Consider the following 26,406-nt stretch of genomic DNA (forward strand, 5'->3'; position numbering starts at 1 on the left):
AGGCCGAAGCACCATAGTCACGCAATACAGCATAACGTACCAAATTGTAACTAGTCAGATAGAACGGCCTTTGGCCAAAGTCCTACATAGCCAACGGCTGATACAGGACTATAATGGAATAATAATAATGGAATAATAATAAGCAGTCATATGCTTAGCTCGATTAGCGATTCGCATAGCCCAAGCACGGCATTATTTCCACGACCTATAATTCTTTTGAGCCAACACAACTAGATGTAGTCTCTTCTGTGCCCAACAAACATTGTGCTGTCCAAATAAACAATCCTGAACTGTCAACCGTGACTTCATGTCTGGCTACGCCAATGAATGACACGGCCCGTGTCCGAATAGAGGGTCTTGGTTTAAGCCTTGGCAAGCGCTTCTTCCGTCGATCTTGCAGCGGTCGAGACCCTCCCGGTCCCACCATCCCCACTATTAGTCTGCTCCTCGTTATGGTACTTGTTGCGTACAGACTGTGGAGAGCAATCTCGGTGTGTTTGTGAGCTTGAACATTCTTTAGAGCCGGCGATGCCCTCGCTTTGCAAGGACTTGTCGTCTTTCTCAGCATCACTCAGCAATGCATCTTGACCAGAATCATCCGTCATCGACATGGCGCTATTCTGTCGTTCTCTATCGAACACAGTGGCATGGTCTTCATCGATGCGCTTTTCACCTTTGTCTTCGTTATCGATCCACTTCTGCAATCCTTCGTCTGTTGGTTTGAAGAAACACCACATCTCATCCGAAGTCGTGTATCCTTCGCCAGCACTTTCCCGGACGTTGCGCTTGAACTTTCTCTGAAGCCCGGAAGCAAGGCGTTTCTTGAACGGATTGTCCACACGCAAACGGGCCGCTATCCATTCATCATCTGGCCGATTGTCGTTTGGTGTCTCCTTCATCATTGGTGTTTGAAGTATATGCTCGTCAGTCATGCAACGATTTATAATGGATTTTCCTCCGCCACTGTCAGGCGTGACGAGCCGTAGGAATTCGAGACTTGTTCCCACATTGAGGTCAATAGCTCTTTCTGGATTGACGGTAGCCTTCATAAAAAAGGATGTCAAGTGTCTGTACAAGATTGAGAAGTCGCTTTGGTTGATATGTACAGAGCCTCGGACAGTCAGCAAATATGCTGGTGCTCCATGTTCACTGGCTTCTTTCATGAGGGACATTGATGCGTTCCAGTTCTTCTCCCAGTACATGAATGCTTCACTAGCAATACCAAGCAGTGGAAGGTGTATTCGATGTTTAGGATCGTCCGACGGTGGCTTGATAGGAGCACTATGGCCATATTAGCAGTACTCTTTGAGTATGGGATAGGAGGAAACATGCCCCCAGATGTCATAGATGATGCCTGCCTGCACGTTTGTGAATCGATTTGTATGTCTGAGGACTTCAACCACGGTCGCCGCTCCAAAGCTATGACCAGCCATGGTCATCTTGTCTACAGAAAACCGATTTTTCCACTGAGACCAATCAACCCCGTTCAGGCCTCTCGATGAGCCACCTATATAACCCTTTCCCCGTAGATTCTGCTCTGCAATTTGATTGCCATCGCCAGCGCAGATAATCTTCAGTACACGATACGCTTCTTCAAGTTCGCAAAGACGCATTTCGATCTGAGCACTACGCAGCTCACTGTCAACGCCGTTTACGTTGTTTGGTGAAGTATCTTTGGGGTTATTTTTGGGGAAGATATAGTCCTAGAATCGTCAGTCCGTTGCCGTTGCTTTTGCCCGGCCACCAGAGGAGATAAAAGAGTACGAACCACGTAGTGATAGCCCTGCGCAATCTCTTCCTCCGTATGATGTAAGTGGCGAAACTCGTCGGAATCTTTCTCGTTTCCCTCATGTCCACCCCCTATAGGGTCACTTTGACTACTTTGGTCACGTGTATCTTTTCCTTCCTCTCCTCGCTTCTTGTGATTCACAAAAGTGCGAGGTCCACTACCATCGCGGTGCTCCACAGCACATACGACAAAACCGTAGCTTGCAAACTCAGAGCACAGACTACTATATGCAGTTCTCGAACCACCCAGACCATGGCTGAACATTAGCAGAGGGAACGTTGGCTCCCCACTCATGCCTTCAGGCGGATGGCCTTGTTGGTTCTTGATCTTGTATCCGTTCTTCTTCGAATTCCCCTCAGGGGGCCAGTGTGTGGCAGGGGGACTATTCCGGTATGCACGCAACTTTGTGAGCATCGTGGTGGCACCGGACACTCCAATACCCACAACGCTTGGTATCCCTGCGAACCGCGAATATCCCTTGGCCGTCTCTATTCTTGGTCTTGGGAGCCACGTTTCCCGACTCCATTTCTTCTCCCCTCCTGGTGCAATACCAGATCCATTTCCGATTGAAGCCGGATAGTACAGTGTGAATAGCACGGTTTCTAACTGCAAAAGATGCCTGCCATTTCGCTTGATATTGGATATAGATCGAGGAGATTCGACAGGGACTTCAATCTCCATGCTGCCAATGGAGTATGGTCCTGACGCGGGGCATAGTGCCGAGTTTGGAAAGGGGAGATGGTCGCGTAGCGATGTGGGCGGTCGGGAGCGAGGCTTCTTCGCATTGGGTACTTTGCCTTCCGATGAAATATTGAGGAAGCTGTGCCGGCGTTCGCCATTCTCAGTACCAGTGATGCGCGTTGTTTGACGTTGGAGGAAAGACATGGTGAATGTAAAGCGGTGATTCCGGGTAAGACCTAGGGTATCATTGGAGTAAATAAACACGGAAGAAAGGTAAAGCAGGGGGCCTGAGGAGCAGGGCTCAGGGCTCAGGGCGTAACAAGCGGTACAGCAGCTAAAAGTAGAGAATGTCCAAGTCTTGTCGCCATGCTTGCCCAAACTTAACAGTTTTAGATACGCGCTTGGTCCGTCGGCCGATGTTGCGGGCGTGGTCGGGAAACTAGAGGAGTAGTTTTGTCACTAGGGTATGATGTCATAACTCCGTTTTAGCCTCGCACTGCTACCTCGAAAGGGGTCGTGCATAGCCTCCACCAACAAATGTACGCGCGTGTCAGTCAACAATGTACAGACTATAAGATCGTACAACTGTCAATCTTAGTGTTCAAGATGGCCATGCCGGAATATAACTTTAGAAACGGTCTATCCTGCCTGTTCACTCTAGCCAACACCACAGCGCCCAATGCGTACGTTGACAGCCCACATACAGGCAACGAGGGATATCAGCAAACAGAATTAAACATTAATATTAAGGCGCTGCCTATGATTATGCAGGTACAAGTCCTAATCGTAAACACGTATATCAGGCAAGCACCCGTCCTCCAGGAAAACATACAAAACCTGAGTATAGAAGTCTAAGCCCCGAGAAGATTATTGTTTGTTAGGTCCTGTCCTTCCCTGACAATCGTTTCATAACATGGTGGAGTTCACTGTAGTTTCTCTGAAAATCACACTTAGTACCTATGCTGGTGCAGATCCAAAGTTGAAGTTTGACTTACTGATGGTCCCACGCTTCGGGCCGCGCCATGGCAGGCCTGGGCTTGAACTATGGAGCCGAAGTCTTTGACGTGTCCGCCGCCGAGTACTGATCGGTTCCAAAAGTGTTGTTGAGAGTTACTCTTCCTGAGATTTTTCCATTCTCCAAACGGATCCAAGTGTCGACAATGTTCTTGCCTAACATGTCTTCACCTACAACAATTTGGCGCGCTCCACGTGTCCAATCTGAGTATCCACCGTAACCAGAGTGTCGATTGAAGCATATGTTAAGTCCATTCCCGTTGCTTGGCGTGGTATTGGGAAGATTTTTGGACCATTTCATGCACCAGTCGACACCATGGTCGTGGCCTGAAAATACCGCCATGAGTCCCTCAATCTCGACAAGCGCCTTCATGAAAGGTATATCAGCGCCATTGTATTTGCAATTGTTGCCCTGGCTATCACAAACATCGCCCTGATGTCCGATGTGCTCTTCGTTGATGCCAGGGTTGGCAGTGCGCGTGTGGTCTTTTTCCTGGAATGCCCTTGTTGCGAATACTGGGATGTGTACAAAGGCCATGCTTGGAATTGCGCGACCATATTGCTGGCGGAAAGCAGCGTTGGTCCTGTGGAACCAGTCGACAACCTGCAAAGTCAGTGCCGTCGTGTATGTTGTAGGGATGACTTACCTTTCCGTCTACCCAACTTGGAACCCCGACGTCTTCGCCAGTCGGCTGATACTTACGACCACCCTTGCTATCGAAGAACCAGAGCAACATTTTGAGATCGCCACCATTCGTGGAACTATAAACAGGCACAAAGTAGTTGCTCCAGCCTACCTTGTCGACCTCACCAACTACAGACTGCGTCGTGAATGATAGCTTTCGACCGTTCTTGCCTTTGACATCCCACCACATGTGCTCTGACATGGAGAGTGTGCTGCATGTCTTCGAAGCATCATGGTTACCAAATGTCGCGCCGAAAGGTAGATTGCGGTCAACCAGAGGTGCCACAATTTGATCGATGAGTTTGTTGGCATCGGCAGGTGCGACCCATTCGCAAGAAACAAGGTCACCATTGAGTACTACAAAGTCAGGTCGTTCATTGTCCAATACAGAGTTCATAACTCCCATGGTCTTGAGATCTGCATAAGGGCGATTTCGCACATATGAAGCTGTAATATGTTAAGTAACTGCTGGTTACAAACGCAAGGAGATGTAGTGACTTACGTTCGCCAAAGTGAAGATCACTGAAGACTGTGATCGATAGCTTTCTATTAGAAGAGAATTGAATGCCAGGATAGTTAGGCAAAGCTCTCTGTTGAATCACAGCAGCATTGGTTATCACAGAGAAGTGCCATAATCCTTGTGCGCACTTCATTACGGCAGTGTGCTCTGGACTGATAACAACGGATTGGAGTAATTGTCAAGGTGGTAGATTGTGCAGACAGAAGTACAAGAAAGTGTGACAGGAAAATTGAATGTGCTTGGAGAAAGAGGCTTTCCAAATTTATGGTGTTGGGCGCGACGTAATGAAGGAGGAAGGAGCTCCTTTTGGCTTAGCGTCGCTACAGTGGTGAAAGGGCTAGGCAGCATGACGGAAAAGGGATATTTAGTGAAAGTACGAGCATGAAATGCACGAAGATGATATGATTTGATCTAATATGTTCGTGTCAAAAGCTTGCGTATAGGAATACGTCTTGAGCATCGCAACTGCTTAGATATTGCAGAACTAATGGAATGAAGAAATCCTCGGAGCTACTAAATAATAGCCAACTGGTCACGAAACCAGCTCTATATAACAGTAGGGTATCACAGCTCTTGAATGGTTTAGCTTCAGTAGGTATTGAAATATTCATTGATATGTGACGAGGAGAGGGCTGTAGAATAGAAGAACAAGTGGTGATTGAAAAATAGGGACATGTGGCTTACGATTCCAGCATATGGAGTGTCAAAAACCCATTGCATGTATTTTGCAGCCTTGAATAATGAAATTGGCGTTGATACCAAAACCAGCACGTGTGATGAAGACTGGAAAGTAAACAAGTACTAAACGATGCGGTTCGGGGGTCCGCATTGCATTGCGCGCTAACGCCCAGAATTTCCCCACCAAAATTTCCTGGCGCGAACTCTCCCGTGTTCCTTTTCACCCTCAGCAGCAATGAACGCCGAGGCATACCTGCGCAAGCAGGGCTGGCAAGGCTCCGGCCACTCTCTCGACACGACCGGGCGCGGTATCAAGAAGCCGCTTCTTATTGCGCACAAGAATGACCAATTAGGACTTGGCAAGAAGAAGGCGGCGCATACAACAGACGACCAGTGGTGGATGCGAGCGTTTGACCAGAGCCTGCAAAGCATCGGAACTGGCAAAGATGTATGCGCCTGAACATCGCCTGTCTTGGCGATTCAAAAGCGAAGGTCTCCAGCTAATTCTCTGCGCAGAGCACACTCGACCAGATCCGCACCAAGGGCATCAACCGAGGTGGTCTGTACGGTTTCTTTGTCAAGGGTGAACAAATAGAGGGCACCATTGAAGACACATCCACAATTATTACTGAAGCCTCGAATCCCTCATCCGGCACCAGCACGCCCCCGACCTCTGCCTCTGACAGCGAAGCGCCCTCAAAGACATCAGATAAGAAGAATAAGCGCAAGCGGGAAGAGAAGGATGCATCCGAGAGCAGGAAGAGCAAGAAGTCCAAAGATTCGTCTGAAAAGGCTTCAAAGACAAAATCAAGCGACAATAGTCAATACGTCGTAGCCAAAAAGCTTGCAAAGCTAAAACCCGCCGAGAAAGCAGAGTATGAGACTCGCGCTGCTGAAAAGGGCCAGACACTCGAGCAATACGTCCTTCGTCGGATACAGAAGAAAGCTGAAAAGGATACGACAAAGGCGAAGAAAGAAGACAAAACGGACAAGAAGAAACAGAAGACAAGTGACAAGGTGCGCGCAAAGCAGTAGCCGTGCAGGCGAAACAATCAACCCGGACACCAGAGACAGACTCTCAAAAAATACGTCTCTATTCACGTACGCATGATGTGACGAAGCACATCGCGCATCAGGTGGGATGGAGTTTGAAGGCTTCCGGCCCAGCCTAGCCCGCTACTCAAAAAACATCATATGAGCAGCCGGCCCTATGCCGCGAACGCACCGAGTCAAGACTGCACATCAAGAAGGGAGGCGGAAGACAATTGGCGCAACGAAATCAGTAATAAATCTGCGCAAAACGGAATCCGCACATGCAAGTGCATACACACAAGACATATGAAAAATACGGGCAAAAGATTTATATCCACTTAGACAAGATCAGCCAGCATAGAAAGCGAGCAAAGCGAATATCCAATCATACATATATTGTTACATAGGAGAAAAAAAAAGGACGTTCCAATCATCAAGGACAAGCAAACAAAACAAATTCGTTTCATAACCAGTGAATACATATATGCTTTCATGCCAAAGAGAAAGAATTCTCGTATATCTCAGGTTGCCATCCAGATCGAATTCCCCCCCCCTTCGCACCGACCTCCAGAAGAAAAAAAAAGAAGAGTAGAAAAATCTGTATAACCGGGGATATGAACTTCCAGCACATCCCCGGTTTGTCAAAAAAACAAACCGAGAGAGTCCCAAAAAGAGGGGAGAGAGAGAGGAACCCCCCCCCCCCCCAAATAACCGAAAAAAGTCCAAAAAAATAAATCGTGATATAAAAATCATCACCCCGTCTTCCCACTCAAAAGCCAAGGTCTCTTATCCCAAAAATCATCCTTGATAATATCCACATGCTCCATAAGAATCGCCGCTTTACTCCTCTTCTTGCGATCTTTATCGCGCTGGGAGCGACTCATATTGACCGGGCGACCCTCATCACCACCAGTGGCTGAACTCTTGCCTTCCTTCCGCTTCGACTCGGGATGTCTGCGTTTCTGAGAATCATTTGGTTGTTTAGGAGAGATGGAGTCCTTTGTTTTGGGTTTGGAGAGGGCGGGAGGGAGGTTGGTGCGGAGGGGCATGGTGGTGTTGCTGCTGGGGAAGGGCTGGGTTGTGGCGTAGGGTTGGGATTTTGGGGGTTGTGGGGCGGCGGCAGGGGCAGTGGTGCAGGAGATGAGGGTGTGCATGTCTGGGGTTGGGTGGGGGTATTGGAGGGATGCGGATGTGAGGGGGGATTTTGTGGTGCTCGAGGCCGAGAGTGGGAGTTGGGTTGAGATGGCGTGGAGTTCGGGGATGCCTGGGTGTGGAGCCTGCTCGCTGGTCCAGACTCGGCCGGTTTGACTCTCAGAGTCGCTGGCTCGCCGTATTGGTTGCTCCGTGGTGTTATAGGCCATGGAATAGTTGTTCCAGTCATGCTTCGGGCTGCTGGCTATGACCTTCTCTCTTGTTCGTGTCTCCTCTTCTGCGCTCATCGGTGGACTTGGTAGGGCCTTATTCTTTTGCATTGGCGGGCTGACTCTCCGGAGCGGTGTGGAAACTGCCTCGTTAGTACTCGCCCCGCTCTCCTTCTCATCTGTGCCCCTGGTGGCTCTCAGTGTGCTAGATGATCGGTGAACAGGCAGTGACAATTTTCTCGGCTTGTTGTTGGCAGGGATGCTCGACATACGCAAAGGTATGAAAGGCGGCCCTGTCTGGCTTCTGGCAACCGTGTCAAAGTAGGTTGGGAGTGATGGTTGACTAGGTGAGCGTCGCTTAAGTCCGGGATGCTGATCTTGTGGTAGTTTTGCTGTTGTGAGAGAAGCCGAAGCAGAATGTGAGATGCCCTGGTTGACTGACAAGGAGGTTTTGTGGCGGTATCCTGCTATCGGGAAATCGGCGGGAAAGTCATGCTGCGGTGTCGTCGGTGAGAAGTTTGTGCGTGTGGTTGGATTCGGTGCGTTCAGAGACATCGGAGGCTTGGTGCTTGGTTTCAGCGTTGGCGGAGAAAGAGGTAGAGGTGTTAGCGAGGGCAGTGGTTGCTTGCCATTGGACTGTGGTTTGCTAGCCCAGGTGGCAGTCGATGGCGGCGAAAGCGGGAAAGAAGAGTCGGGGACATTAGCACTACTTCGAGTACTGATAGGGTTGGAGCGAAGCGGGTTGGGAAATGCCGCCCTCGACATGTGTGGCGGAGATGGTGGGGGTGAGGGAGTCGATGTAGTTGAGAGAAATGTTGGACGCGAGCAGGAATCTGGCGATGCCACAGAAGAATCCAACTCTGGCAGAGTAGTTACAGCCTTTTCGATAGATTTAGACAGTTCGTCTTTCGATACCCGCCTGGGTTTTGGTTGAGCGAGGGGTGGTGTAGGAAACTCCGAGAACATGGGGGTTGGCAACTCTTCAGGCGATATCGGGGGAAAGAACTGCTAATGTCAGGCGCCATTGTTCAAGACATTGACTGGAGGTTAGCATGACTTACGTCTCGGTATAGCACGGTCCCCTTCCTGAAGCAGTTTGGCTCGTTGTTGTAGTTGATTCCAAACTCCTTGAACAGGATCTCGTTTTTATCGGATGATACCGTCCCTTTTAGTCTTTCTTCTGCTTCACGAGGACCCATACCGCCCTGCTGGACAAGAGCCCAGAATGTGGTATTGTATAGATTGTTGATGTGACCTGGGATTCCATTAGACCCACCGGGACATTTGCAATGAATTTTGAGAAATTACAGGGGCCAAATTGCATATGGTAGGAACAACGGTGTGGCGTGTTACTTACAATCAACTTGGCGCCAGCTCATGTAGTCACGGAGATTGGTGTCACTTGGATAGCAGACGGCGCGGCCGTCAAAAGAGGGTAGTGGGGGCGTGAGTGGCTTTTGCGGGAAGTATTTGGCCCAAGAATAGACATAATAAGAAGTGAAAGTCGAGACGATTGTCGTAGTCAACTTGCTACAGACGGGTCAGCAATGGAATGGGAAGTAGCGGCAAAACGCGATTGGGCCAATGGTAGTGCTTGCATACCTTGCTCGTCGCTCAAATAAGGTACAGTCCTTGTGAAAGACGAAACTACGGCCCACGTCAGCTGAGCGGGCTTTTTGAAACGCGGACGTTGGCCGTGTAGAGAAAGAAGAAGCGGGTGGGCTTGAGCCCTACGGGAACTTCAATCTCCCTCAAACGCGGCTTAGGCCAATGAAGCGGGGAGGACGCACCTGTACTCATCGCTATTGCCGAATGCCATGACAAGGTCGGGTATTTCTTGCATGACAGCCTTAGCCGCGGCGTTCATGACATCGATGCCATTCTTGTCATTGGGTTTGGTGAATTTATATTTGGTCGTGAACCTAATGGCATGGTAATCAGCGACGAGTGCTTGGTGTTGTATATAATAGCCGAAAGGATGGCCTGAGGCAACATTATCCGTTCATGCACCAGGTAACGGGTACCTGCATACGCTGGCGGACGCAAACTGCTAGCAGCGCGAGAAAGGACACGGCTGTAACGGAGAAAAGGAAGATGAATAGATTAAGGACATACTTTGAAAAGCCACGGCCGTCGATTCGCACGACGATCCATGTGTTGGCCAGGAGGATGTCGGGTTGCTCAAACAAGCGCACATATTCATATCTGGGCACGGCCAGTTAGTTTACCGGGGGCTGTGGAACTGTCGCGCAGTCACTACTACTACTACTACTTACTTGCTGTTCGCCATTGAGTCGCAGCCAGAGTCGATTGAGAATCCGGGACGGGTGCTGCATAGTCATCCAGGAGTCGGCGAAAAAATGACGGGCGGCAGAGCGAGCTTTGTGTGCTCTGCGAGTTGGGGGAGTGCGTCAGTGTGGTTTTGAAGGCTTGAGGGCTTGTGGGACTAAGAATACCCCGCGGCGCCCCGTAGCAAAAGACAGCGTTTCAGGATGGCAGACGTTATGCAGCTAGGGCGATAGGCTGCTGGAGTTGAACGAGGCGCACATGTCGAGTGCCTATCTGGCGTTCTCCGTGTCGACGACTGCCCGTGGCTTGCAACGGAGCCATACAAAGTTCTTCAAAGAACCGATTGGACCCGCATTTGCCAATCCGGACCCTATGCGTTCATGGCGCTAAGGCCCGAATGTCAGCCTGTGGCTTTCGTCTCCCCCTTCTCACACTCAACCTTCTTTTCCATGCCTCATCTGACTTGTGGCCTCATATCAGCGACACGTATGTACGACGGCAGCAGAGGCAGTATACAGCAGGCAATCCATGTACGCAGCTGATGCACGGAGCGCATAGCGTTGGCGGCGCGCATCGATCGCCACGCCGCCGAAACACTCATCGGACCCTCCATTCCGATGGATGGCAGCTGGGCGCGTGAATGGGCGGTGAGGCTGCTCTCGAGCGCATTCTGGTGTCGTTCACAGCCTGTTCAGTACGTGTGACAGCTTGTGCGGGCTTCATGCTGGCTCCGAAGCCCGACGTACTTATCCCGGGCACCGGGGCCCAAGGTAATCATCTAAAATCAGCCACAACCAGACTCTCAAACACAAACACCCTGCAAGACATACAGGTACTGCCGACATCTGACCCGAAGTTTGCTAGCCATTGGCTCTCGCGGCTGCGCTGGGCAAGCCCATTTTCTTTGCACCTTCTTGCTACGCTTCTTGGTATCAGCCATGCTGCCGTATCGACGCAAGCATCCCCCTGGAAGACAAGGCATAGTGTTGGAATCTTTCTTCAGACTTGGTGTAGCATTCATGGTATTATATCACTACAACCGCATTTCCGAAAGCCCCATGGGCCAATGGCATCTCTCCTTGACAGAAATCCACCGGTAAAAACATTTATATTCGAGCACAGAAACTCAAATACATGTCCAAACTCGAGCCTTCTCCGGGTATCCCTGTAGAACATGGGCCGGACCGGCGCCACAAACGAGTGGACCTTGATGTTAATCCCGCGGTTGCCGTGCTCCCGCTGCTCAGTCCAGTCCTCGCCTCCCCACTGCTCACTCTCAGGTTGGCGGGTAGATAGTGTTGGCCATGAATTGCATGTCTAGGTTGAACTTGCTCACTCGCCCGCTCGACGTAAGCTCGTGGTATGCCATGAACAGAAAACACATGACGCAAACAGAACAAGTTTCGTCTCGAGTGGAGGAAAAATACAATGGAGAAGAAAAAACTTCCGTGGCCGGCCGTCTGAGGTTTCATGCGTCGACACCTGAGACGTCGTGCGATTTCACTGGATCTACACTTGACATCGCATTCTGTCACCGGATGCGTCTGCATGGCCGGCTTGGGTTCACCAAGCAAATCTTGGCATTTGGTCGATGCTACCGTAAAGGCCCGTTTACAACCGGAGAATTGCACTTGGTCCGGGACGAATTGTTTGCGATTTTTTGCTAGACTCACTTCTGAGACTAACAAAGAAGTTGAGGTGGCTTGTGAGTGGCTGCTCTCGAGTCATGTACCCAACACGTTCTAGTTACTGTTCAGTAAATGGAATAAATCCTCCGACGGCAATGGCAGAATTCTGGTGTGACATGTAGTGTAAAGGCCCGGACTAGACTCCTTGGGAGCAGGATTCGAGTTCGTATTTTGCTGCATCTCGACCAAGGCAGAAAGACAAGGGAGGTGATTTTTAGGGTGTCTCATACTACCTCAACCACGTGGAAATTGAACAAGAGCGTAATGGGCTGCCTCAGGAATAAGGTACGCTAGATGACAAAAAGATGTGTCGATCATGGTGTTGCACGGTCACCCTATACACGCTATAGGAGGCTACAGCGTAGTGACTGCCCAGATGTCAGCATCTTGTATCTTCTTGGCACCTACTAACCATCGTACGACAAACCTTCCCCGCATTCTAAACTAGTTGCTGCGCTTGCGACTTGATTAATCTCGTCAAGTCCAAACGCCAGCGCCTGGCATAACTATTCCATGACCCTTCTTAGTACACTACACCAACAGTGTTTGACAAGCTCGTATTTATGCACATAAGAAACGAAGAACTAGAGTCTTGTGCAATGCATCCAGGGCATATAGATGACAGACTAGTTTGAGCTTCAGTTTAGCCTCCAAAGCGCCGTGTTTGCTATCTGATCAGCGTGACGGATTATGGTTGGGCTCACCCTGGTTCCAGGGTGAAAAGCAACGAAATGTAAAAGTCTAAAACCCATGCAACCAAGAGTCTTGTTATGCGCCGACTGACTAAGCATACGAGATCGCAAGGATGGGATGTGGCAGATACTATTGGATATAGGAGGCCAGTCCGACAGATACTAGTCGCAGGAGAACCGAATGCTAATGGTGTGGGCGAAAGCATGACGATGCTAGGCGTATGAACACTCTGGCCACGATACTTTGACAATGGGGTCTTGGCGACGAGGGAAACACTGTAGGGCCAAGTACAGTGGTGAGGTGGCTGTGAGATAAGAGACGTTTCTCCAACTTGGTGTGTTCTAGAAAGAGGAATGGTACTGGGAAGATATAGTGGCAGAACCTGAACGTGATGGTTAATATGGATGTTGTATAGACAGGACTGGGAAGAGGATGCTTGGAGCGATATGAGTGCAACACAGGGCGTGTTGGCAATACGGGGAAGGCAGCTACTTAGCGAGGCAGATGCAAAACTGGCCACAGAAAGTATGAGGAGATTGTGAGACCCTCAAAAGTGGCAGTCATCGTTTGACCGCCAATCGACCGTTTCTCGGTTACGATGGAGGGCGATGCGCATAGTGGAGCCCAACTTGGCAAGTACGATGGTGGGACACATGACTGCCAAAGTAGCAGAATGTGGAGACTGTGGGTGCTCCGCATACAGAAGGCTCTGTACTCCGGATGGATTTACCGGACTTTGCCAAAGTCTTGGGAACCGGGGGTTGGGCTTGGGATTGCGCGAAATATAGCGAGCACATGAAGAGCCGGGGATGGAGTTGAGTGCGTTGAATGGGCCGCATATATGTATAGGCGCAGCGCGATGCCAATGCCGAGAGTGCAGGAGGGGAACTGACGTGGGTCAGATACATAGTCTACCCTAGCTCTCGCATCGAGTGCTAACGACGAAAGGTTGGAGATTGGCGGAGATGGAGCGCAAACAGGCTTCGCGCGCGCCCATGGCCGTTCCCCCAGTTCCAGTGTCCTGGAACAAGGTGTCAGAAGGGCATGCAAGTGGTATTGGAACGAGGCAGCTGGTAGAGGGGGGTTGACAGCGCAGTGTATGGCGCGGTGGTGATTGGCGGGCAGTGGACAGACCCTGATGTCCAAGGCCGCGGGCCAGCCTGTCATGCAAAAGCAAGTATGATTGTGATGATCAGAAGGGCATTCTACATTCTGCAAGAGGCGGAAGCACCGACATTGCAGATTACATATTTGTGGTCCTCGTACTCGAGATGGTATGATGCTTGGCAGGAACACGTGTGCGTAGCGGCTCGTGGAGGCTGCCCAAGTGGGTTCTTGCTTTGTTGGGTGTGTTCGGCGTGTGTTAGCACGAGAGATGAGAGCCGTGTGTTCCGTGTGGGTGGTATTGTTGGGGGACATATGTGTGTGTGTGTGTTGCGTGCGGCAGAGTATCAATGGGGAACTGGAGACGGAGCCGAGTTGGCCTGCCGGGCCGTGGGGAAGACGGGGTAGAGGGACGGCATGTGACCGTATGGTTCGAGCCTTCCGTCTTCACATGGGCTCACATGCGCGCCTGCTGCTTTTGCTGTTGTTTTGTTTATGGTGCATCGCGTCTGCATGCGTCGCCATCCTCGAGGGTGCGTGCTGCAATTGAGATGGGAGCGCGCCAAGCGATCCGGACCTTCCTCTTTGGGACGGGCCGGATCAACATATGCTTGTCGACGCCTCATCCCCGCAAACCGCTGGGCCGACTCGCTCATCAACCGTCTGCTAAGCATTTGCCATTGGCAACTTATCCCGCATTGGCAGGGTGAGCGCTAATTCTTCATCTTCACCTTTATATTCTGACGAAACATGCTGCCTTGCGGTGACGACTGCGGCGCAGTGACGTCTTTCGAAAAAAAAACTTGGGGTGCGAGTCTGGGGATCGGGTAAAAAAAAACTGGCAACGGCCCATCAACATCATACTAACTCCTATCCGTACTCTAACCACACACAACAACGAGCCGTGTGAACAGGGCTCCCCGAAAGGCACGACAAATTCCCGGCCGGCAGTCGTCAGCGCAGCGGTTTGTGCCCGAGGGGGCTTAGTGGTGGTGCTGCAGTCTCCGTCACACACGTCTTGGGCAGCGCATCCGCCCGTGTGCATGGCAGCGTTGCTCGTCACGGCTGCAGCCATGGTGCGTTCAAGCTCCACCTTTTGCGAGCCTTGTTAGTCAAGATCAGCGGCCAAGGCGAAGAAGCTGCAGAGCCGCATGCGCACGGTTGGTCAGACCCTGCATGTGAAGACTGCCTTCCGCCGATGCATGACGTCAGGCGCACGCATGTTGACATGGCCGCTGTGCCTCTAAGCAAAAAAAATCTTAGGACGCTACCTCTTCACTTGCGGCATGTTGCCCGAGTCTGCACCTGTCCCTGTGCCATTGTTGCTCGACTACCATACACGCCCGCCCCCCATGAACGACTTGGTGACGAGCTGCGAGCATCCCCTAGTCCCTGCGTCTTGGTAGTTCTATCTACTGCCAGCCCATCAACCTCCCCGCGACCATGTGTATGGCTACACCAACGACTCGGCATCGCCGTCAGCATGCAAACCGCTTCTTGGCCCATGTCTTCCCTCCGCCCGCTTTGCAACGGTTGGCACCCTCAGACGTTCCGCCCGTGTTCACTTCGCATCCCTACTCAACCACCCTCCCGATGCTTGTACCCGTGACGTAATGTGGAGGCAACCTCGGGCCTAAGACAAGACGCAGCCTATGCCGAGCGCGCTTGTTGCACCGCAAGCGTCCTCCGCTCTTCTCCAAGATTGGCCCCAGCCATTCAGGCTCCACAGACAGACCCTGTTAGGCTCCTTGCATCTCCACAGTTTATTTGCGCCTCTTCCGCCAGCCTGCACGCCTGGCGTTATTACAACAACAGCCAAGGCCAAGATGTTGAAAAAATCCGTTATCTAGTCTTCTCCACGCGTCAGACAGCATCTTGGTAGCGTCACTTTTAGTGGACCAAGGCCGTACATGCTGCACCACGTTTTTGCCGAGGACCCTGGTACTACTCTTGGGGATCATCATTTAAAGCTCTACCCTTCTCCCCAGCTTGCCCACCTCCCCAGCATCTCCTCACTTCCCTCCAGCCTGTCCATCGATACACCGCAAACATGCCTCCACGTATCAAAGAGAGCGAGAATGGCGTGCCCACCTACTGGGGCCAGTCCGGCCGCATGCTTCAGGTCCTCGTCACCATTGTTGCCGTAACAGACTTTCTGCTCTTCGGTTACGATCAGGGTGTCATGAGTGGCATCATCTCCGCCCCGGCCTTCCAATCCGCCTTCCCCCAGGTCAAGGGTGACTCGACCTACGAAGGTTTCGTCGTCTCCATCTACGCTGTCGGTTGTTTCCTCGGTGCTTGCTTCATCTTCGTCTTTGGAGACAAGCTTGGTCGCCGCAAGAGCATCTTCCTCGGTGCCTTTGTCATGGTCATCGGTGTCATTATCCAAATCGCCTGCGTCCCTCCTAATGGCGGTGCCACTGCCCAGTTTATCGTCGGACGATGCATCACCGGTGTTGGAAACGGCATCAACACTTCAACTATTCCTACCTACCAAGCTGAGTAAGTTGTGTCCCATATATTGACCATCTCCTCCACACAGACTCTAACCACCCACCAGGTGCTGCAAGGCCAAGAACCGCGGAAAGGTCATCTGTATTGAAGGCTCCATGGTTGCCATTGGTACGCTCATCGCCTACTGGATCGACTATGGCTGTCTCTACGGCCCCGATGACTTCACCTGGAGATTCCCCATTGCTTTCCAGTGTGTCTTCGCCTTTGTTGTCATTATCATGATGACTTCGCTTCCCGAATCCCCTCGCTGGCTGCTCAACCATCACCGCGAAGATGAAGCTGCCACTGTCTTGGCTGGTCTGAATGGCGTTCCTCGTGACGACCCAGAGGTTCTCATCCAGATGCAGGTCATTCGTGATGCCGTCAACGCTTCTGGTGGCGGCGGCAAGGTTCCCACCAAGGCCCTCCTCACTGGAGGAAAGACGCAGCACTTCCGCCGTGCTCTTCTCGGTGCCTCTGGACAATTCATGCAACAACTTTCTGGATGCAACGCTGTTATCTACTACTTCCCCATTCTCTGCCAGGACGCTTTGGGCACCGACCATAACCTCGCCCTTCTTTTGGGAGGTGTCAACATGGTTGTCTACGCCGCCTTCGCTTCGACTTCATTCTTCTTCGTTGAGCGCGTAGGTCGCCGCAAGCTTTATCTCATCGGTACCGTCGGCCAGATGCTTGCCATGGTTCTCACCTTTGCGTGCTTGATTGACAAGACCGTCTCTGCCCCCGGTGCTGCTGTCGGTCTCTTCGTCTACATTGCCTTCTTCGGTGTCACCTGGCTGCCTCTGCCCTGGCTGTACCCTGCCGAGATCAACCCTCTCAAGACCCGTCAGAAGGCCAACGCTTTCTCCACCATCAACAACTGGCTGTGGAACTTCTTCATCGTCATGATCACCCCTGTGCTCATCACCAGCATTGGCTGGGGCACCTACCTCTTCTTCGCTGCGCTCAACGCTTCCTTTATTCCCATCATTTACTTCTTCTACCCCGAGACTGCCGGACGATCCCTTGAAGAGATTGACCTCATCTTCGCCAAGGGCTACACTGAGAAGATCAGCTATGTCCATGCCGCCAAGCAGCTGCCCAAGATGGACGAAGCCCAGATCGCCGAGGCTGTACGCCAGTATGACATTTCTGACAGTGATGTCGAGAACCGATCTGCTGCAGGATCTCTCAAGGAGAAGCGCCGACAGGATGAGGGGCTTATGCCTCAGACCAGCGGACAAGCTTAAAATCTCATTTCTGTTAAAGCGAGTATGTGAGCGCTGGTCGCAATGAATGCGAGTGAGCGCGCTGCGTGCGCCATGAAAATCGGCAAGCCGATGCATATATGCGTTATGTCTGGTGAAAAATATACCCGGCGCTGAGTCGCCAACCAATTCCGGGCTTCAGGATTCTTTATGCAGACAGTTGTTGAGCTGCATGCTTTCCAGCATGTAGGCTTTTTCTTTTTAATATGTTGCAATTGTTTGCAGCGCATTGCATTATACCATAGATCGACTAAACGTCGAGTACGTACTTTGAATACCATAGTTTTCTCCTGTTGAATCTTTCTCCTGTTGAATTCGGATCGTGATATTTGCAAAGTAATCTGCCACAGCATTTTCATCAATGATGAACGTAGTGTGCAACTATGTCTGATTGTAGCTTTGCGATGTTGGGTTTGCCACGCGCACGTGCCTCTGCATAATTTGGTTCGGAACCGTTCCGATCGACGCCAGTGCCACCTGTCTTTCCATGTAGTGCTCACTCTTCCTGCTTCATGTCACTCAACTTGTAACCAGAGAATGGCCAAGGATACTCTATCGCTGGATGCGATTCTACCCTTCCTAGTGTGGCAGTTTCTCATACCCCTTGTTAGTCCAACCCGTTTGACTCCAGATGGAACAGCATCTAACGCGACATAGGCTGCAGGATGGATACAAACCGTCCTTTACGGCATCTTCATCCGTGCCGGTGACCCAAAACCACAACCCGGCACTCCACGCTTCAACAAACATCGCCGCAATATCCTCATAGCTGTCTACGCAGCGTATTTTGCCTTTACCATCTACGAAGTCGATTTCAACCTGCAGCGTTCCAGCAATGCGTACAACGATCTCGGCGTACCCATCGATGTTGACGAAAGTGGTATAAACTCGCGCTTCAGGAGGTTGACAATCAAGTATCATCCGGATAAGATTGGGCCAAATGTAGACCAGGAACTCGCCAACAATTACTATGTGCATTTGAAGCACGCGCGGGATATCATTCTGGATCCCGTAAAGCGCTTTGCATATGACCGCTTTGGCCCAGACATCCTCAGGCAGTGCCAAGACTGTTTGACCATCAAGGAGTACATTGACGGGGCACTGGTGTCTACGTACATAACGTACATCGGCCTACTTATTTTCTTAATGGGCGCAAATGCTCTTGGCTTTCTAAGAGATGGCGCACACTGGCGCTACGTGGGTCTTCTCGCTGTCGCAACTTTTGAAGTACGCACCGCTCTGCGTCCCGACCACCCTGCGTTGCTCACCAAGTACCTAAACCCGCTCGTTACATCCACCAACCTCCGGCCTGCATATCTCCCATTTCAAGTCATTGCCGTTATCAAGAAGACGGCTATATCTCTCACCCAATTCCTTGCTCTCCTTACGCCACTTTATCGCGACGATCCGCAGGGTTCAAAGCCTACCGACAATAGCGAGGACACGATACACAAGCAGCTCGACCGCCTGGGGCAATTTGTCGCCGAAAATAACAAGGACGTGAATAGGCTCTTGGAATTAGAAAGCGTGCCCTACAGGGATAACGAAAGGGCAAAGAGCGAGCTGAGGGAAGCGCTAAAGAAGTACATGGTACAGAACGTGGTGCATCAAGAGAGGGAAGTCAGAAATGCAATGGGAGAAGTTATGATGAAGAGAAGAACTGGGGCTCCTCATGGCGCGCAGGGAACAAAGTAGACTTGGGAAGGGACATAGACATCGACTAGCAATTAACGGCGCTCTACACACGGCTATTGGATCATCAGCAATCGAAATTATTCGTTCGCATGTCAAGCATGCGGCCGGAGAGATCTCCGGAAATCAGTATCATGGATGCGCGCGCACACACGTGAAGGCCAATGTATTCTAGATCAGCCATTAGTAATAGCGCCAATGCAGCAACATGGTATAAGGCTCATCAGGCGTCGATGAAATCCCGTATTTGGCATTGTCCTGCGACGTACATCAATGCAGTGCACATCGAACGGATCAGGGATGCGGCATTTGCTGTACAGACGGAGGAAATGTCGTTTTGGATTAGCGGAGGACCAGCATTAGGGTGTATGTAGTCTCTATGGCTACGTCACATCTTAGGGTATCATTTTCAACATTGCATACCGGTTCTAGGCAAACTGGCATTGTTGCCAAGATGACGATGCTGAATTCAGCTACCTACCCGATGGCATGATCATATTTGTTCCCCGCGAAAAAGCGAGCCGTGACGATCCACTAGCCTTCCCCGCGGGCTCCCCCACAGCATCGCTTCCTCACCTTAAATCCGCGACTAATTTTTCCGTCTCGACGCCGGCGCAATGGGGTATTTCACGGCCGTCGGAGTGATATCGCCCGTTTCGGTAAACAACAAGACTGTTGTATCGCTGTGACGTTTTGTCTTCTACGTACTAAGTACAAAGTATATCAATTGCCAGGATGTCTTTACTACATGGTCGCAGCGAGACGGACGAGGTGCTTCAAGTTTACAAATTTTCGCCATGGCTTACCTGAGCATCGTCGCTGTTTCAATTGCAGTAACCACTGCCTACGCCTTGCCCACCAAGGACAATACACAGGCTTCAAGCTTGATTGTTCCAAAGACAGCAGTAGGGGCTTCAATTCCTCACACAAATTCTTTTGCTTCATTTTCCTTCGAGCCTGCTTTCTGGGTCGACTTTTTCGGAAATGCTAGCAATCCGAACCAGCTTACATTCAAGGCACTGGACAGAATCCATGAGCATGGAGGGCATCCAGTCATACGTCCTGGCGGCATCACCATGGACAGTATGATATTTGATCCAAACGGGGGCGACGTGGTGCGTACGACTAGCCCAACTGGTGGAGTCTGGCGGACGACTGTTGGACCCGGATACTTCAAGAGCTGGTCCAATTTCCCCGAAGGAACAAAATTCGTAGCTACGCTCAACTTTGGCAACGAAAGTCTAGACATCGCCACGGGTCTGGCTGTCGCCTCATTGACATATCAACCCGACAAGGTCGCCTACCTCGAACTCGGCAACGAACCCACAAACTACGGCAGGAACCGATGGAATCTTTCCACCCAAGCCTACGTGAAGCAATGGAAGGAATACACCGCAAGCATCGACACCTCCGTAAACACGCTCAACACCTCCGCCCTCCCCCAAGCCCGCTGGTGGGCCTCGTCCGCCACAACCGACAACTCAGGCCTCGAAGTCCGCCCCGCAGCCCTCATCCCAGCAGGCATAAACTCAGCCCACCAAGTCGACACCTACTCGATCCACTCATACGCCTTCTCGACCTGCGACCCCGCCCGCACCCGCCTCGCCACCATCAAAAACATCCTCAACCACACCGAGCTCGCCCGCTACTGCGACTCGGAAATCTACCCGTCTGCCCTCGCCGCCCTGACCGCAAACAGCAGCTGGAGCATCGGCGAATTCAACTCGGTTTCTTGCTCCGGCGCACCCAACGTCACTGATACCTTCGCCCAGGCCCTCTGGGTCGTAGACTCTGAACTGCTATATGCAACGAGGAACGCGACTTCGACGTTCTTGCACCAGGGCGCGACGCTCGCGCTGCAGTCAAATGAACAGGTTAATACGCCCGGCAAAAATGGGAGCCCGGGGTTTAGTACGTATTCGATGCTTTATCCGCGCGATAGCGAGCTCAGGGGGCCTGCGCGCACGCTGCCGTCGTTCCTGGCTCAACTCTTCATGGCAGAGGCGTTTGCAGTGGCTGGGACGAGAGTTAGAGCTTTACAAGCGCTTGAAGGCGTGGACGCGGAGAGGTTTGCTGCGTATGCGTTTTATGTGGCTGATAGGGTGGCCAAAGTTGCGCTGGTGAATATGAATCCCTTTCATGCTAATTCTACAGTGGATTTTACCGTCGAGGTTGGGTTGGGGGCGGAGCGGGACGAGCGGGACGAGGGCGTGGTCAGGGTCAAGAGGATGACGGCGCCGTTTGTGGATAGTAAGGATAGTAAGGTTACGACGTGGGCGGGGCAGTCGTTTCCGCAGGGAGATGCGGTGGGGGAGATGGATATTGAGGTTGTGGAGGATGGAGTGGTTAGTGTGAGGGGGAGTGAGGCCGTGTTGGTATTTTTTGATGAGGATGTGTATGGGGTGTAGAGTTTTGGGGGGGCTTTGCTTGATAGAATCGTGTGTAGATATCATGTGTTGGTAGATATGATAGAGAGATGAGTTTAGAAGTGTCTTGGCTATGCTCGTTCTGGAGAGAATGTAGAAAGTCTTCTCAGTTCACAGATTCTCATACCCAGTGTTTTTTTAGCCTTTTTACTTAAAAGAACAAATATTTATTATCGCCGTGGTTGTGCATACAGTCGCTATTCGCATCAACGCTATGACCACTGTTAATATCAGTTAAAGTAGTCCGATAGCGACATCACCCCCTCCCTATCTTTGCAAGAAGTCTTTACACAGATCAAGTCAAGCCAATCAAGATGCACTCATTGTCTATACTAAGCCGATAAATTCTCCAAACTGCGCTGCCGTTCAGACAATGTGTTATCCAGACTACTGTCATCTTTCCCGTTCCATCCCACCAGCGATCAAAACAAACACTGCTGTGTGGGTCCAAAGGCACTCTTGTAAGCTCATCAGGAGATACTAACTAGAGTTATATTCTAAGATAACGGAACCGAAATTTTAATTCGGAGAGGTTGTATCAACTAAATTGCTCTTCATATGCATTGTGGAATTACTGCTTCTTCCCACCAAGAATTCTGGAGTTACTCTTCCAATCCGCGAATTCCTTGCTTGTGTGTCTAGTAATTAGACATCCATCATTCACAGAATCCAAAAGCAGCATTGGCTTGTGTACAATCAGCAATGATATTGAAGCAACCGCTAAAAAATAACTCTGCATTTCTCCCCCTAACACTAAACCACCCCCAACCTATCCCCATTCCACATCACATCTTCTCCTCCCCCTCCAACCCCGGCACCTCGCCATTCTCCAAACTCTCCACCAACCGTCTCGGCCCCACATACCCCTTATTCCTAATCCACAAATACCATCCGCCCAGCAAAATCGTCACACCGCCCGTTAGCGCACTCGTATAATTCATCGTCGTATAATCAAACGGCCGCGCAGAAGGGAAACAGTAAATCGGGATCCAGACAACCATGTAACCGCTCGCGAGACAAGCTACGGTGTAGAAGACGGGATCGGACATTGTGAAAGGACCTTTGACTACGCGTTTGCGGCGGGAAAGGATGTTAGGGACGAGAAAGGCGAGGTAGGAGAGGGAGCAGAGGATGCTGAAGGAGCCGACGAAGGCGTTGAAGGCGGTGCTGCTTCCGATGTAGATGCAGCCTAGGACGGTATTGATGAGCCCGCAAGCCAGCGTTGCGTTGAAGGGGTTCTCCCATTTACTGTCGACTTTGCCGACCCAGTGGCTGAAAGGTGTGGCGTCGTCGCGGCCGAGGGTCCAGAGCATGCGGCCGCTGGTGATGTAGCAGCCAATGTTTGTGCAAAAGGTAGGGAGGAAGATGACGATGAGGAGGCCGAGGGAGCCGCCGTGCGAGTTTGTGGCTTGGCGGTAGAGTTCTGCGAGGGGAAAGGGCCAGGGGTTCGAGAAGAGGGTGTCGAGGTCGTTTACGGAATAGAAGATTGCGATTAGGTATAGGAATGCGGTTATGAAGCCGACTGCGTATTGGGCGAGGATTGCTTTGGGGATGTTCGTGCGTGGGCGGGGAAGCTCTTCGGCGAGATGGGATACGCAGTCGCTGTGAGAAGATTGTTAGCATGCCATGAAAGTATAAGCAGGGTGATATACTTACGGTGTACCAACGGCAAAAGCTCCGTTCAGCATTCCCGCACAAAAGACGAAGCCGTCACTGCTCCAACCTGTTTGGTTCGACCATTGTTGCCATACAAACTCGCTGCTCGCGTATCCTTTGCCTGTCTGACTTGGCATAATTGCGCATACCATGATGGTGACGAAGACGCCCATGAGGATGAAGAAGAGGCCAATGTTGGTCAGTTTCGGGAGGGCGCGATTTGCGAACATGACAATGGCGCAGGAAAGCCAAGTCATGATGAGATACACAATGAAGACGTGCCAGCGCTCATAGGCATAGCCTGGGTGGAATAGGCCGTACATGGAAATGATCTGGGTCGAGAGGATCGATGTTATGGATGCTGTGCCAAAGATCCAGCCCAACACATTCCACCTGGCGCGAGTTAACTTCTCTCCCATCTGGTATCCTCCATTGTACGTACCATCCAGCGTAGAAACCTATAACCTTTCCGAATTTCGCCCCGCCTGTTACGCTCGCCCAGTGGTATACGCCAGCAGAAGAAGGGATAGCGGATGCCATTTCTGCAATGCATGCCGCAATCATGAAGTAGAAGCACGATACAGTGATGAATTCGTAAATAACGCCAGCAGGACCGCCATTGTAGAGCGCAATGACCTAAGGCAAGTCAGCGGAATTCGTGGGTTTGGAACTTTCAGAGCAAGGAGACAGAATCAACATACAATGGAGCCTCCCAACGCAGCCCAAACGTTGCCAGTCGTGATACCAATGGCGCAGAGATTGAGCAAACTAAAGTTACGCTCAAGTTCTTGTTTGTGTCCCGAGGCGTTCAACACCTCAGTTACACCTGCTGCCTCATCCACGTCCACTGACACTGGCTTCTCTGCCGACAATTTCCTCTCCGAATCCATGCTGGTGGTCGGCCGGCGGGCAACAAGGAGTGTATAGGATGAAGGGAAAAAAGCAAAAAGTTCGTCTTTGTGCTTTTCGATATTCACCAGCCGCACTAGAGACAATGGATCCGGACGCGTCTATCTATCAGATTGCAAAACAATTATGACCCCTTCACGTAAATACATATGCTAAGCGATCGGAAAGTGGCAGCAGCAGCTAGATACCGTTGCATATACGCCCCATACAATGCTTGCATGCTCCAAGAATGACGGCAGAAAAAGCGGCCAGGTTAGGACGATATCCGAGGAGCACATCCATACTAGAGAAAAATCTATGCCGGCATTGAAGCCAGGGAGTGGAACGAGGCATGCGGGTTGGTGAGACTAATCGTGTTATGTTGCTCGGGGCTGATAAGAAAACGGACTATGCCGGGAACACTGCAGGGTGCAGATAGTCGATCCCAGGGTGTAGATAATCAACCCTTGTGTGTTGCAGGTACGAACCATGTGGGGACCAATGAGCGGGACTTGTGCTCCATACCCGGGAGTATGGAAGCGCTCCTTTTTCGATGCAGAGGCTGGTCGAACAACAGAATGAGGTAAGGCAAGATAAGTAATGTTCATGATATATTAGCAAGGCCTCCCACTGCGAGTGCTGGACAACGAAGCGCCTGGACAACGAAGCCATCTTGTCGACCTATGAGATCTCTTTCCACAAAAGTCGGAGCAGCACCCACTTGTCTCTGTGTGATGGTACACCGTGTTGGCAGTGAAGTTGCGAGTCGCTGTGCGTTAGCGAGAGACATCCGTGCCGAGCCACCCCCGCGCGTCCCTTTCCGCTCAGATGGGTTTGATTGGTTTTCCAAGACGGCATGTCCAATGCCAAAGGCCTAGATGCCAAAAGAGAAGTGAAGGCATATTGGGGGTGCGATGGAATTGGACTCAAAAAGAGGAGGTGTGCATGCAAGAATTAGAGCGAAGGAAAGTGAATAGATTGATGCATCTGAGAAGAAAATGGTCATGTTACAAACAGGGCGAAGTGACATTCGCCATACTGTATTCACATAATGGTATACACAAAAGAAACGCACCTGCAAACTCCAAGCCCATGTCGCCCTGCCAGAGGACCGATGATTACTAATTGTCTCGTCCCGTGAGGCGTGAGCGGCGCCAAATCTATTGTCGTTGTGAATGTCAAGTCAAAGTCATACCGTACGTGAAAATGAAAGAAGGTAGGATCTACGCGGTGCGCATCTCCGTGTCTTCAGCGTCATCGATGTCGCCAATTTTGCGCTTGCTGGGCGTGGCGCTGCCCTCGTCGTCGAGATCGAGGCCGTCGCCTTCGGTCCATTCCGTGACTTCCCATTCGACGTGGACGCCGCTGTCCGTGTGTGCACCGCGCTGCTGCTTGAAGCGTCCAAGGCGAGTGTTGCGTACAATCTCCTCGAACCAGGGAGCGCCGCGAGACTGCGGACCCGAGCGGACGATGGTGCGCGAAGAAGTTGGACGGGAGGGGGCAGCGGATGACATGCCCTCGTCGTCGCTACTGTCACTGCTGGGGATGAAGCCGAGGTCGCCCAGCAGTTCCTGGTCCTCGTCCAACAAGCTGCCGACAGTCAGGGAGATGTGCTCGGCCTCATCGCGCGTGCGCTCATTCCACGACGACAACTGTGTGCCGCAGTATCCGCAGAACTGGCGGCGGGTGTGGGACGCAAAGGGAGATTCGAAGTTGCGCTTGATACTCAGTCGTGTCTCGTCAGGGAATTGGGCGAATGTAGCCGACGTATACCATGGCAAGGGCACGCGCAGCCAGAGAGTGAGAGGGTTGGCAGCATGGTATCCTGCAGTTATTATGCTTTGTTAGCGACAGCACCGTGATGGTTCGGAGCATCCCCGCGTGTGGCGGGCATGTATCTAGTACTTACGCGATGCTGGAGTATTGTCGTATCTCAGCTCAGCTTGGCGCACTTGCTGCGCTGGTATCTCAATTACATAGCGGTTCCGTCCGCATGCACAGGAGCCGTGCAGTGTCTGCGTCGCCATGTTGGATATTGTTGTTGCGTGTTTCCCAGGCAATTGGATTATTTGAGTGTGTCGGTCGGCGATGGAGTCTTTTTTCTTTCGGACAGGCGATAGACAAAAAAGTGTCTATCAGTCTTGGGGGGGAAATTGACGTGTTTCAATGTTTTGCGGGGTTGCGCGTGGAAACAAATCGAAATGATATGTCTGTTGCGCTGTGCACTAGATGCGTTGCCCAACAGTCTGTGCTGTGATTGGCCAAGCCGCGACCTTGTGTAATGACCGCCACGCCTGTCAGATTTCCACTAGTTATGCGAACGAATACAAAGTCGTGTCGTGTCGTGTCGTGTCTTGATGGCAGTGTTGGAAGAGTTATACCGTATGAGACGATTGCAGCGTCGTGGTCAAAGTCGCTGTCTGCCTGCCTCCTTCGCCGCGGACCATCG

General features: G+C 51.4%; 11 protein-coding genes across 11 annotated transcripts; 5 read left to right on the forward strand and 6 right to left on the reverse strand.

The window, feature by feature from the left end:
• Positions 1 to 362: 362 nt before the first annotated feature.
• COCCADRAFT_37759 (uncharacterized protein) lies at positions 363 to 2,674 on the reverse strand (the record flags this gene model as incomplete). Its single annotated transcript, XM_007715244.1, has 3 exons — positions 363 to 1,281; positions 1,333 to 1,703; positions 1,769 to 2,674. The coding sequence occupies 3 exons, from the start codon at positions 2,672 to 2,674 to the stop codon at positions 363 to 365; spliced, it is 2,196 nt and encodes a 731-aa protein (XP_007713434.1).
• Positions 2,675 to 3,512: 838 nt separating this feature from the next.
• On the reverse strand, positions 3,513 to 4,822 carry COCCADRAFT_99177 (uncharacterized protein; the record flags this gene model as incomplete). Its single annotated transcript, XM_007715245.1, has 3 exons — positions 3,513 to 4,088; positions 4,132 to 4,616; positions 4,672 to 4,822. The coding sequence occupies 3 exons, from the start codon at positions 4,820 to 4,822 to the stop codon at positions 3,513 to 3,515; spliced, it is 1,212 nt and encodes a 403-aa protein (XP_007713435.1).
• A 780-nt stretch (positions 4,823 to 5,602) lies between these two features.
• Positions 5,603 to 6,402, forward strand: COCCADRAFT_99132 (uncharacterized protein; the record flags this gene model as incomplete). The annotated part of the gene is made up of 2 exons (XM_007715246.1): positions 5,603 to 5,815; positions 5,884 to 6,402. 2 exons carry the CDS (start codon positions 5,603 to 5,605, stop codon positions 6,400 to 6,402), a joined length of 732 nt encoding a protein of 243 aa, XP_007713436.1.
• Positions 6,403 to 7,151: 749 nt separating this feature from the next.
• COCCADRAFT_99143 (uncharacterized protein) lies at positions 7,152 to 7,553 on the reverse strand (the record flags this gene model as incomplete). Its single annotated transcript, XM_007715247.1, has 1 exon — positions 7,152 to 7,553. One exon carries the CDS (start codon positions 7,551 to 7,553, stop codon positions 7,152 to 7,154), a length of 402 nt encoding a protein of 133 aa, XP_007713437.1.
• A 4,884-nt stretch (positions 7,554 to 12,437) lies between these two features.
• COCCADRAFT_99152 (uncharacterized protein) lies at positions 12,438 to 12,671 on the reverse strand (the record flags this gene model as incomplete). Its single annotated transcript, XM_007715248.1, has 1 exon — positions 12,438 to 12,671. A coding segment is annotated over one exon (234 nt), but the record flags the coding sequence as incomplete, so codon positions are not given.
• Positions 12,672 to 14,487: 1,816 nt separating this feature from the next.
• On the forward strand, positions 14,488 to 14,646 carry COCCADRAFT_99123 (uncharacterized protein; the record flags this gene model as incomplete). Its single annotated transcript, XM_007715249.1, has 1 exon — positions 14,488 to 14,646. A coding segment is annotated over one exon (159 nt), but the record flags the coding sequence as incomplete, so codon positions are not given.
• A 938-nt stretch (positions 14,647 to 15,584) lies between these two features.
• On the forward strand, positions 15,585 to 17,277 carry COCCADRAFT_5984 (uncharacterized protein; the record flags this gene model as incomplete). The annotated part of the gene is made up of 2 exons (XM_007715235.1): positions 15,585 to 16,036; positions 16,095 to 17,277. The coding sequence occupies 2 exons, from the start codon at positions 15,585 to 15,587 to the stop codon at positions 17,275 to 17,277; spliced, it is 1,635 nt and encodes a 544-aa protein (XP_007713425.1).
• A 555-nt stretch (positions 17,278 to 17,832) lies between these two features.
• COCCADRAFT_37764 (uncharacterized protein) lies at positions 17,833 to 18,990 on the forward strand (the record flags this gene model as incomplete). The annotated part of the gene is made up of 2 exons (XM_007715250.1): positions 17,833 to 17,901; positions 17,953 to 18,990. 2 exons carry the CDS (start codon positions 17,833 to 17,835, stop codon positions 18,988 to 18,990), a joined length of 1,107 nt encoding a protein of 368 aa, XP_007713440.1.
• Positions 18,991 to 19,784: 794 nt separating this feature from the next.
• On the forward strand, positions 19,785 to 21,395 carry COCCADRAFT_27182 (glycoside hydrolase family 79 protein; the record flags this gene model as incomplete). Its single annotated transcript, XM_007715239.1, has 1 exon — positions 19,785 to 21,395. One exon carries the CDS (start codon positions 19,785 to 19,787, stop codon positions 21,393 to 21,395), a length of 1,611 nt encoding a protein of 536 aa, XP_007713429.1.
• An 803-nt stretch (positions 21,396 to 22,198) lies between these two features.
• On the reverse strand, positions 22,199 to 23,959 carry COCCADRAFT_37766 (uncharacterized protein; the record flags this gene model as incomplete). Its single annotated transcript, XM_007715251.1, has 4 exons — positions 22,199 to 23,015; positions 23,070 to 23,462; positions 23,512 to 23,705; positions 23,771 to 23,959. The coding sequence occupies 4 exons, from the start codon at positions 23,957 to 23,959 to the stop codon at positions 22,199 to 22,201; spliced, it is 1,593 nt and encodes a 530-aa protein (XP_007713441.1).
• A 1,221-nt stretch (positions 23,960 to 25,180) lies between these two features.
• On the reverse strand, positions 25,181 to 25,984 carry COCCADRAFT_27184 (uncharacterized protein; the record flags this gene model as incomplete). The annotated part of the gene is made up of 2 exons (XM_007715240.1): positions 25,181 to 25,782; positions 25,867 to 25,984. The coding sequence occupies 2 exons, from the start codon at positions 25,982 to 25,984 to the stop codon at positions 25,181 to 25,183; spliced, it is 720 nt and encodes a 239-aa protein (XP_007713430.1).
• Between the last annotated feature and the right edge of the window lie 422 nt (positions 25,985 to 26,406).

This window comes from Bipolaris zeicola (genome assembly GCF_000523435.1).
Source record: "Bipolaris zeicola 26-R-13 unplaced genomic scaffold scaffold_101, whole genome shotgun sequence".
NCBI classification, from domain to species: domain Eukaryota; kingdom Fungi; phylum Ascomycota; class Dothideomycetes; order Pleosporales; family Pleosporaceae; genus Bipolaris; species Bipolaris zeicola.